The following is a 12288-nucleotide window of genomic DNA, read 5'->3' as shown; positions in this document are numbered from 1 at the left end:
ATTCAAATGATATGGAATTGAAAATGAATGGAATGAAATTAAAATGGAATATAATGGAATTGAATTAAATGGTATTGAAATTGAGTGCAATTCGAATAAAATAAAAACAGAACAAATTTGAATGAAAAACAATTTAAACTGATTGGAATGAAATGAAATTGAAATATATACATTTAATAGAAATTGAGTGGATTTGGAATAAAATAGAAACAGTAAATATTTAATTTGTATGAAAAAAATTCAAATGAACTGAAATTGGAATACAACAGAATTGGAATCGAAGGGAAATGAAAAGAAATCGGAATATATTCGAAATGGAATGAAATGGAATTGGAATGAAATGGAATTGGAATGAAATGGAATTGAAAAATAATAGCGTTCAGATGCACTGGTTTTGGAATGAAATGGAATTAGAACAACACTCAAAACAAGATATAAAAATGGAATTGGGACAATAAAACGTTATCCTAAAGGCGTTCTAGAAGGTGCGTCTATTTGTTAAAATCTTCTTATGATATAGTATATATGTATTAGAGCTTATCTTCTGCTAGTCGAGCACTTCCATTTGTATTTCTAATCCACAATTAGCACTTTACAGGGTATTGCCTAGCCAGTTACGTTTCGTATATGCTGTCTGTCAACTATGTCAAGTTGAGAATTTGCACCTGCAACCGAATCTTTCGCCCTTGGAATGATTTGGTAGCAAAAGCCAGAGCCAGAGCCAGAGCCAGAGCCAGAGCCAGAGCCAGAGTCAGAGTAACACAAACCAAGCCTTGAAACATGTCAAATAACTTGATTTATGCTCTGGTATTTCAGTGTGTTAGCTCTATGCTTCGTATAGGTATGGATCGAGCAACAACCCGTTAACAACCAACTGCAATAATAATAAAGAAGAAGAAAGCGAAAGGAAACAACACCTTGATGGCGCTCATCATTTACATAAGGGCGTCGCCGACTCAGCAAAGCTCCCGTCGCCGGAACTGGGGTCGTAGTTCCACGTGTCGAACTATTGGCGCTTAACTTTTGTGCGCTCCCCGCCCCTCCCCCTGCCACAGCTCGGACGGTGGCAACAGTCATTGGCATGTTGACTGGGCCAAATTAATTGCAATCAGTTACGCTTTCCCCCAACCGGATGTGGCGCACGGACGCGACAGAACATCAACAGTCAATTTGTGAAAACGAAAACGAACCTACCATACGTACGAATGTGCATCAGTGTGTGTGCATGTGTGCATGTGTGTGTGTGTAGATACACCTGTATGTACAGGCGAGGCTTCCTATAATTAAAGTAGCTCAACTAGATGAGTTCCTACATGTCTTAAGCAGTCGAAAGTTCTGATGAGCCACTGACACAGCAAAGTTACTTCAATAATAGTTGAGTAACTTTGCTTATCTATGAACTGATTATTTCAAATCTAATCTTTGCATTGCAAATAGTGAATATATTTCATAAGACAAGTTCTTTTTATCGCATAATCCAAAAACATTTAATATGTATTGAAATATTTCATATGAGTAGAATGGGCTAGAGACTCAAGTAGTCATATAAGTAGTCATGTCATATTGAAATGAAATGGAATCGGAATGGTATTGGAATAAAATGAATTTAAATATATTAGATATAATAGTGAAATGAAGTCGGAATTAAATGGAATTGGTACGAAATGGAATTGGAATAAAACTGAATTTAAATATAATATATTTGACAGTGAAATGAAATTGGAAGGAAATGGAATTGGAATAAAATGAATTTAAATATATTAGATATAATAGTGAAATGAAGTCGGAATTAAATGGAATTGGTACGAAATGAAATTGGAATAAAACTGAATTTAAATATAATATATTTGACAGTGAAATGAAATTGGAAGGAAATGGAATTGGAATAAAATGAATTTAAATATATGAGATATAATAGTGAAATGAAGTCGGAATTAATTGGAATTGGTACGAAATGAAATTGGAATAAAACTGAATTTAAATATAATATATTTGACAGTGAAATGAAATTGGAAGGAAATGGAATTGGAATAAAATGAATTTAAATATATTAGATATAATAGTGAAATGAAGTCGGAATTAAATGGAATTGGTACGAAATGAAATTGGAATAAAACTGAATTTAAATATAATATATTTGACAGTGAAATGAAATTGGAAGGAAATGGAATTGGAATAAAATGAATTTAAATATATGAGATATAATAGTGAAATGAAGTCGGAATTAATTGGAATTGGTACGAAATGAAATTGGAATAAAACTGAATTTAAATATAATATATTTGACAGTGAAATGAAATTGGAATAAAATGGAATTGGTACAAAATGGAAATGGTACTCAATGGAATTACAATAAAATAAAATAGAATGAAATGGAATTGGAATAAGACGGAGTTGAAATAAATGGAATAGAAAAGTAATGGAAGAAAGATATAATGAACATGGAACACTTAGCTAGAGAATAATACTCCTCATCAAAGAACTAAAGGCTCAAGATGTGTTATAAGAAGAGCACAATTCTTGCTAAAGAATGGATACTCAAAAAAAGTCTAAGTGCGATCCCTAAGCCTTTTTGAGAGACCAATTCTAATAGCCTTCAGTCGGAATTGAAATTCCCTGCGCAAAACTTTCAATTGGACATTCGCCTCAAGCATAATGGCTGGCATTAAATATAGTTTTAGATTTTTGGTAGCGGAACTACCCTCGCTTGTAGAGAACTCCAATATGCTGTGGGATGAGTCAAGGTGACGGGAAAGTTAATGTTAATGTCAATGATATTGATGTTAATCATGACGCCTATAATGACGATGATGATGATGGACGCGCTTCATTTCTGGATAACGAGCTAAACGACCAACTGCGACTAAGTGACTTTCCAGGACCCAGCTGCGTGGATTGCGTCAAAGGAAAACGACGGCAAACACACGAGCGTACATAACGCCCTACTCGACGCAAATTACATAATTTGCAATGAGTTCGAAGGGACGTTGACGTGGACGTGGACGGGGATGGGACGAGGACGAGGACTAGATAGGAATTGATGGTAAAATTGGAGCTGTTGCTCGTACTTACCGGGAATTCATCCAGCAATATATAATCGGATTGTACATGGAGTTGCTCATGGCCAGCCAGTAGATAACCAAGTAGAGCTCCTGAATGAATGGCGCTTCAGTAATCGCCGGATAACAGGATGTGACTATAAAGTAGGTGTGGAACGGCAGCCAGCAGAAGCCGAATATAAGGACGACCACAATCATCATTTTGACCACCTAAGCGGAAAATTGAAATTTCAAATATACATAAGCAAAAATTGAATAAGTACAATGATGATGACGACGGTGATAATGACGATGCTAATGACGTTAAGAATGTGAGAGGGGCGTGAGCTGGGTCAGTATTCAAATTAATGAATGCTTATGCATGTCAAGCTGTGCGAGTGTGCGTGTGTGTGTGTGTGTGGGTGTGGGAAGGGATGTCCGTGTGTGGTGCAAGGAGGTGCGAGCTACCCCTTGCCCTCGCTGCGAGGGATGCGACTTACCCTGCGCTTGCTGCGCACATTCTCCACTTGCCTAGGCGTATACTCGCCAATTGTCTTCGAGCCCCAGAGCTCAATGCCCACGCGCGAGTAGGTGACAGTCATCGAGACGATGGGCAGAAAGTAGGTGAGTATCAGTATCAGTATATTGTAGCTGGACAAATGGAGATAGACAAATAGATGAGTAAGATAAGCCTTAAGCACTTTGAGCATTTCATCAAATGGTCTACAACTTCCACACACACATCCCAGTTGGGTTCTACATTGTGCTGTTAGCACCCTCTGTCCTTTTTTATGACTGAAAACTCAATTTAATGGTCTCGCATGCCCGGAATGCATTGAGGCGTGCCAGCTCCTATTTGATTGCCCATATTTGCTTTCAAATTTGTCACATATACCATGCCAAACGACTGTAAAGAGTTGCATGTCTTTTATGAGCGTAGCCCCAGGGCTGATGCTCCTATACCAAATGAGAATCCAAACAAAGGGTATATTATTATTTTCTGAGCATATTTATCCGACAGGCTGAGGAAGAGCGTGCAACTGATGGCTGCATGGAAGCTTGTTGACTTATCCGTTTGTTTATACGTCTCTCTGCTGCTATACTTTAAGCTCTTAAGCTTAAACCTTGAATGTTTCAGACTCTTTAGTATTCCTCTAGAGAATTTCTCATTATAAGCTTACTCAAATCGCTGAGAGACATCGTTCAGAATTATAAATGTGAGTTTTCCTTAACTTGCTTTGTTAGTCTCGTTACTGGACTCTTTCTGGTAGCTCCCTTTCTCACTCTATCTCTCTCTCTCCCTCACTCTCTGCCACAAGCTTTTTCTCCCTCTAGCAATATTTCCTTCGCTCCCTCTCTCTCTCCCTCATCATCCCTCCGTCTTTCTCGCTCTCTTTTAATACGTGATTCTTCAGATTGTTGCAACTTGTTGGGTATTTGGCAGTCGGCTACTGCCGCACTTTTTTTATTTGCTGTGCGTGACGGTTTTTATTGCTTGGCTGCAAATTTCGAGCCATGCCGAGCTGCGCATTTCATCCATTATAATCTGATAGCACAGATTTTGTCCGCTGCAGTGCGCATCGCAAATTTGTCGATTTATAGCTCCTGACGTTTCCCATGTAACAAAATGCGCTCGTTTGCTTCTGCACACTCACACTCACTCACACTCACACACACACCCACACCCACACACAGAGGCACTCATTGACTTACATGTGCTCCTGTTTGGAGTGATTCGTTTGTCCATCGGGCCACTCTGAGAAGCAAACGATGCGTGTCTTGTTCTCCATGGTCACCGGCACCTGTGCAGCATTTAATAAAGTGGATTCATTAATATTAAAAGTGAGTGAAGGTGAGTTGCTGTGTATACCTCCTCCGTTTTGAAGAACAGCAGCATGGGACAGGAGATGAGCGTCGAGGAGAGCCAAATGATAGCTGCGATGGCCAAATTGCGACGTTTGCTCATCCGCGGCTGCAACGGCTTCATAATTGCCACATACCTGCAAGGGCGACGCCCATTAATAATCAAATCTAAGTGGGCCGTAAGCCGATTATGTCTAGGTGTGCGAGTACACTTAGCGAACATCGCATTATCGTGCTGTGCCTGAAACTATGGACACTCTTCTGACAGTTCATATCAGAAAACACGGCCAAAGAGTAAATCCAAATGGAATTAAGACCGACGTGAGGTGAGATGCTAGTCAATGGGGTGAAAGATGGCGCTCGAACCAGTAAATGGAAGTATAGGAATGGCTTAGCTAATGACAATGCTAATGATAATGCGAATGCCAATGCTCTAATGGAATGTGTAGTGTATCTGCTATTCGAATATTTTGCTCGTATCGAGAAATCTCTATTATCCCTCAAAGCCGAAAACTTCAATTAACTTTGCAAATTAAAATCGTCAGGTTAGCCCCCTAATGAGATGTAGTTTCCACATCTGGTGATTATTTGACCCCCCGCATTTGCCTTTCATACCTTTTTATATATTTAAATCACAAATTTGTTTACCCATAAAATTAAATGAGAAATAAATGACTGTTCTATGACTGTTCTATTTGTACATTTTTGGGAATATCGCAATAAATTGATTGCATTTGATTGCGTCAATGGATGACAGGTGCTTGTCAGAAATTTGATGAGCTACGCAAAGAGTTTAAGGTTGGGAAATTCGTTTCTGCTTTAAACGTGCCGCACGCTAATCGGGGATGAATGATGGCATCGCTTTGGTTAACCCAAATTGAACAAGCGACAAGTTACACGGTCGTAACCCCATCGGCTGAACATGTCGAAGACAAGATATGTATATGTATGTAAGTATCTGTGTACGCTGAGAGGGCTGCAGATTTTCATATCTAATATTAAATTGAGCAGGATTTTGCCATGGGTTCACAGAGTCAAGATTGATAAGGGTTCGGCGTCCAAAACAAGCCAAACACATTTTCAAGCTGTTGATTATGTGCTGTGTACATAGATATGTGCAAAGGTATGTATGTACATACATGGTATGATGCCTCACTTACCTGTCGATTGATATGGCCATTAGAGTGAAGACCGAGGCACAGATGCTGAGCATTGCAATGAACTGCGATACCTTGCAGTAGAACTCCCCAAATATCCAATCGCTGTCCAGCATATAGTAATAGTTGAAGGTCACGTTCAGACTGGAGACCATCGCATCGGCTATGGAGAGGTTCACTGCAAGCACAAGCAAACAGACAAGAAGTCCACAAAAAGTGCGTTCAACAACAATATCAGGTGACAAAGCCAACAAACCAAAATCCAAATGGCAAATAAAGAATGGCCAGAAAAAATATCTCAAGGTAAACATGGGACTGAACAGCCGAGGCAACTGCTGAATAGTTAACACTCTTATAGATTTAATGATGACAATGACAATGACAATGACAATGACAATGACAATGACAATGACAATGACAATGACAATGACAATGACAATGACAATGACAATGACAATGACAATGACAATGACAATGACAATGACAATGACAATGACAATGACAATGACAATGACAATGACAATGACAATGACAATGACAATGACAATGACAATGACAATGACAATGACAATGACAATGACAATGACAAGATCTTTCAGTAGACGTTACATACTGAAGTTGCTAACTAAAGTACCCTTTGCGCAAGAGCATAAGAAGGTAACAGAGAAAGAGCCCAGCTAATTTAAGTAACCCATTTTTTGTTTGTTTATGCGTTGTACATTTATAATTAGTGTGAAAGCCAGTGCAATCGACTTTGGGGGGAAGATGGGATCAGGCAGCGCATAATTAAATGGAGGCTGCAAATGGAACAACGGCCATTTGTCTGCCTCGCTGTCTGTGCGTGTGTGTGTGTGTGTCTGACTGTGTCTGCCTCTGTGTACGTGTGTCGGCCAACATTTATTACTTGGCACATTTGTTATTGTATTTCGGTTTGTGAGTGTCTAACGATTTACATGCCAATGAATCACTAACAACAGCGTGGGCTATAACCACAGTCGCTCTCCAATGGGAGACCGTCCTCCACTCCCTCTCTCTCCCACACAGACAGAAAACATAACAAGTAGGATCATTACAATGAGGCGCAGTCGACTACACAATACTCGTTTACGGTCATTTAAACATATGTGTTTTGTAGGCTTATCTGAAGAGGTCCATCTAAAGAGTAGGCCAATTAAAACTAGTTAATCTTATATAGAAAAAAATTCAGTTTACCCCTATTAACTACAATTGGAATGGACCAATCTACAGATGATACGAAACTAATATACTTTCTTTTCACTTGGTAAGCGAGTATGAAAAAGGTAAAAAGAAAAAGATAAAAATTATTTTGGCATGTTTCTGTTGCCATTGTTTACTTTTCATTATCTATGTAGATAAGCAGTGTCAGAAATAAGCATAAAAAGCAACACCCGAACCAACAATAACAATAACAATGGACATTGTTTTACCGTATAGTTCTTGTCACGCCTACAAACGTGTCGAATTTGGCTAACGATGTGGCACACGCTCGACTCAAGATGGCGACGCAGAGGCTGTCCTGGACCATGTTTTTTGATATCGATTGCGCATCGTTTTAATTAATCAAGACATAATAACAATGCCGAATGAACACGGGCAGGCGAAGCGTATGAAAAAGATACTGCAAATCATAGACAGACCTGGCATCTTATCAGCAAAGGTTGCGTGACTGGGAATTTATTTGTTCAGAAGCAGCAGAAGTTTGCTAAACTAATAATAACGGCGAAATGTCTATTTAGAAATGCAAATTTTGTAATAGCTGCCAAAGCCATCTGAGACCTCAAGGCATTTCGTTTACATAATAATAATCATTGCGCTCAGAGATAACAGCTGGCTTGGCTGGATGCCCATGCCCTGGGGGTGAAAGGGGGTAACATCCGTTCCGAAGACATTTTGCTAGTAAGTCAACTTTCAAGCTAGGTCAGTTGAGAAAAACGGGTAGGAGAAAGAGAGAGAGAAAGAGGAAGTGAGAGACGTTCTTATGGCTGACAATGCAACTAGTTTGCCTTTTGATACACTTTTGAACGAGCATAAAGCACAGCTGATAAAACATGATATGAAATCGGCCATTTATATACATATATCACTCAACTACATTGCATTTGTGGTTATTTCATTCTATTTCATGCTATTTCTCTTTACTTGGCTCTGTTTTTGTCAAGTCATTGTTTTACCGTTATATTTGCCTTACAGTGCATTAGTTGAAGGCGTGAAGTCGCCTAGCGAGAGCAAGACAGCTTACTTACATTGGCTGCACCAATACTGCTGTCTCGCTCTGTATTGTATGTAGTGTGCGTATAAGAGCAACGATCAAACGAATGAAGGAGAGCAAAGCCTAGCAGCTGTTGAAGAAGGGATTGTGCATGCAGCAAATACGCTGTATGTTAAAATATTGCATACAAGGACACCACAGTTAATTGACTCGCGCAATTAAGAGTATTTCTAATTCTATTTCGATTCCTCTTTATAGGCAAGGAGGACGTGCTGTTAAAAAAAGAAAAGCACAAATGAAGATTCGGTTTTACAACATTTGCACTATGTTTTACATGCAACCCACTTCATTTATGTGCGTGCAAGGGTATTTAGAAGTCAACATTTGAATGCGTTTGCATTTTTCTTTTTATTGTCAAGTTGTGCATGCATGAGGCCGGCGGGCTTTTGCTTGTGCACTGTGTATGTGTAAGTATGTAAGTATGGATGTGTGTGTATGACAATAGTCGGAAGGCAGTCAACTGACAGCATCTGGCCAGGGTTAGTCGTAGTTCTTGTTGTTGTCATTGTTTGCTGCTTGTTGTTGTTGGTCGGGGGTTGCCTGCATTTTTATGCGCTTTGTTTTTAATGGTTTCGGCAATGCCAGTGGGACAGACAGACATGCAAAACATACCGACTTTTTGCATATAATATAAACAGCTCGGCTTGCATGCATATGCATGACAGAGAGAGACAGCGAAGTCTGCAATCTTTCATTTAGAGCCACTCAAAATGAAAGAGCAATGTCAGTAATATCATTATTAATAGACAAGTACGAGTGAGAGCGAGAGAGAGAGAGGGAGAGAGCGTGGTAGGCGAAACACTTCAAGTGCGTAACCTTAGGTTTGAAGTGTTCTTTAAAATGTAATTAAGATTCAAATAAAATGAGGCACACGGAGCAATTGCTGCAAGCAAGGCTAAATAATAAATATAATTAAATAATTTACTAAATATTAAATACTATTATAAAGCAGATATAACTGTGCATTCATTTGCTATCATGCAGTCAATCAATCATTCAGCCGTTATGAATATGATGAATGACTTTTCACTTCATATTTTTCCGACTTTTAATTGGCGCTAAAAATACATTTCAAAAAGTCGAAAGAACTTGAGCATGAATTTAAAATAAATTGAATATGACAGGACAAAAATAAGAAGAAAAAACTGATGCAGCCCTTTGAAGCCCTCGGAAGCCACATTAAAACATTTTGCTGCAGTGCCGCAAGTGCAGCGCGAAGTTTATAAAGCAAATAATTGAATTAACTGTGCATTGGCACGCGCCACGAATTTTCGGCTTAAATTGAGAGCTCATTCAATTACGGCCAAAAAAGGAAAAGCAAGATAGTTGAAGCTCTTGTTTGGGTTCGACATGGCGTATGCGTGATGCATACCTGATAGCGCGTACGGCCCGTAGACTCACCTATAAAGTAGTTTGTAACGGTGCGCATACGCTTGGTGGTCAGCACAATCCAGACAACAATCAAATTGCCGCCAGTTGCCACAATGACCATGCCGCCAAAGAGTATGCTCCAGAGCACCTGACGCCACCAGGGCATTACGAAGGCGAACGAGGCAACTGGCGCAGCGCCGTCCTCATCGATAAGCATGTCCAAAGCATCGCTGACAGGAAGGCCCGTTATACTTGTAGGTACACTGCGGAAGAGACAGAGGGAAGAGAAAGTGAGAGAGAGGGGAGGAAGTAGAGTTGTGTTAGAAACAATGTTGAATTAGTGACATGAAGATTATGTGTGTGCCAAGCCGGAGACGTAGCGAGTGCCAAGTGGGTCGCTCCCTTGACGCTTCTATGTCTATGTGGGTGTGCGTGTGTGTGTGCCTGTTGGCAGGATATTAGGCGTATGTAATTGTGCGTGCGTTAACAAATCCTTGTCGGTTTGTTGTTATTCATAAAAGCTCAGGTTCAGACTGGTTTACGACTCCCACTCGTCGCCATCTCTTTATACTCGCTCACTGGAAGTGAAAAGTGTGAGTATATGGGTTTTATGCTATTGAGAAGTTTAGGCTATGCAATTTGGGAGGCGTGAAAAATGGGGGGATTACAGAAACGACAGTTTGAGGCTAGAATATTTAAATGGATCAGTATTTTCTCATAATCATTGGATCTATATAGAAACTATTCAGATTTGCAGCAATAGCTGTTGATCTACTCGAAACGGCTTTGGGCGAGTATTAAGCAGTCAGTTGAGATCGCTTGGCTAATTCTTATTTGTTAATATTCTGCTTTTCTGATTGTTTATTTAGAGCGTGTGTGGGCGTATGCGTGTGTTTCGAAGTGTTTAAATAGGCGGCACACACACACGGATACACACACACAGGGACACATAGACACATAGATTTAGTGGTTTTGTTTTAAGAGGCCTCGCAGGCTGTTGCAGGGCCATCAACGGGCTGTCAACGTCCGTAAATCGGGCCCCATGTTAAACTCGGCTCGTTAGCAGCCCCACGCGTACATGTAATTTAATATGTGAGCTCACTCCCTGCCCCCTCCCCTCTCCCCTCTCCCTCTGATGACATTTGAAGCGAAAGTGGGCGTGACTGCGCCCAGTCAGTAGCCATCTGCTGTCGCCAGTCATTAGTCCGTTCGCTCGTCGTATCAAGAGAATTAAAAAAATTTTTCATCATCGTTGGACTATTCAAATTTCTATGCGCCGCATACTCTGTGACCGCCCTCGCCCCAGCCACTGACTTGTTTATTGGCCTGTTGCAAAGAGGATTATCGATTTTTATGGGTAACCCAGAAAAAGAAAAACAAAATAAAACTTGATCAAAAGTAAAGAAATTATAAAGAAAACAATTTTGAAGCAGCAGCCGCAGGCACAGGAAAATGTCAAGTGAGCATGTTGCATGCTGCATGGGGGAGTGCTGCACTAAACTATACCTTGTATTTGAAAGAACTTGGATTGGAATTGTGAGATATATATAGCAATACATGGAGCTCCATTGTGGAGTGAGGAGTTTTCTTGATATTGCTTAGTTGTCTTTATATCCCTTTTTTTGAAACCTGTCTCTCCCTCTTCCTCTACCTCCCTCTCTCTCTCTCTCTCGCTCTTCCACCTCTTCAGCATTCTTTCACTCAAGATTTTAGACATATTTTTGCAAGTTTATGGGAACATTTTAAGCCAATTTTATGCGTACACGAAATGAAAATGCGAAACATTCCTGAAATCTTTTTTCTTGTTTTAATTTCGCTTGTTTTTGCATCTTTATTTTGCATTAAGCCTGCCAACGCGCTGGAAAAGCCAAACAAAAAATAAACTTTTCTAAAGTAGGAAAACATTGAAGACGAAAGAGAAGAAGAGGAAGAGGAAGAAGCTAAAAGCAGTTGCCAAAGATACATTTTATACTTAAAGTCTGTCATTGAACCCAGTTGAGTTGTCCATGGACTACGCTGTGAACATGCTTGAGGTACGTCAAACGCAGCAATTATTTGGAAGTAATACTCCATAAAGGACTATCATATTCAGCTCCCTGTGCATGCGAGTGTGAGTGTATGTGTGTGTATGAGTGTGCATGAGTGTGTGTGTGTGTGAGTGTGTCTTGGGGGAATCAACAAATTTTGTGCTGCAGTAAGCCGTCTGTCGTCGTCATCGTCGTTAAAAAATATATAAAGTGTCGCATGAGAGGAATGCACGACTTTGAAATACCCAGCAGCAAACAGAAATTCATTCATATAAATTGAATATGATATAAGTATAACTGTAAACTAAGATATGATGATGATTGTCTTAGTTGTTATAGCATAGATTAAAGATTATTGTCTTCGGTCTTATGCAAGAGTGCTTCACACTTCGCAGTAGCTCTAACTATATCAGATTTGAGGTGAATGAATGAGAGTTGGTTGAATAGAACTCAAAGAGCAATCCTTAAGGTACGGCTAAAATAAAATGAGTATTCGACAGATGAATAATGGAGAAGGTAAAGCAAAGAGTTCTTTGTCCACT

General features: G+C 39.8%; 1 protein-coding gene across 2 annotated transcripts in view; it reads right to left on the bottom strand.

The window, feature by feature from the left end:
• LOC111596412 (tachykinin-like peptides receptor 99D) overlaps positions 1–12288 on the bottom strand; it is a 29472-nt gene that overhangs the window by 1494 nt on the left and 15690 nt on the right. Inside the window, exons 3-8 of one of the 2 annotated variants that reach the window (XM_023310623.2) lie at positions 9750–9982; positions 6062–6236; positions 4909–5038; positions 4752–4840; positions 3539–3689; positions 3073–3269 (exon numbers count right to left, since the gene is read on the bottom strand). In XM_023310623.2, coding sequence (XP_023166391.2) covers positions 3073–3269; positions 3539–3689; positions 4752–4840; positions 4909–5038; positions 6062–6236; positions 9750–9982 — 975 coding nt within the window. Of the gene's footprint in view, positions 1–3072; positions 3270–3538; positions 3690–4751; positions 4841–4908; positions 5039–6061; positions 6237–9749; positions 9983–12288 lie in introns of those variants that run through there. The other variant, XM_023310624.2, reaches the window with a different exon arrangement.

The sequence above is a fragment of the Drosophila hydei genome, unplaced genomic scaffold, assembly GCF_003285905.1.
Source record: "Drosophila hydei strain 15085-1641.00,03,60 unplaced genomic scaffold, DhydRS2 tig00008144-arrow-arrow-pilon, whole genome shotgun sequence".
NCBI lineage: Eukaryota > Metazoa > Arthropoda > Insecta > Diptera > Drosophilidae > Drosophila > Drosophila hydei.
Note: the sequence above shows the minus strand (reverse complement) of the source record. Positions and strands in the feature narration are given on the sequence as shown.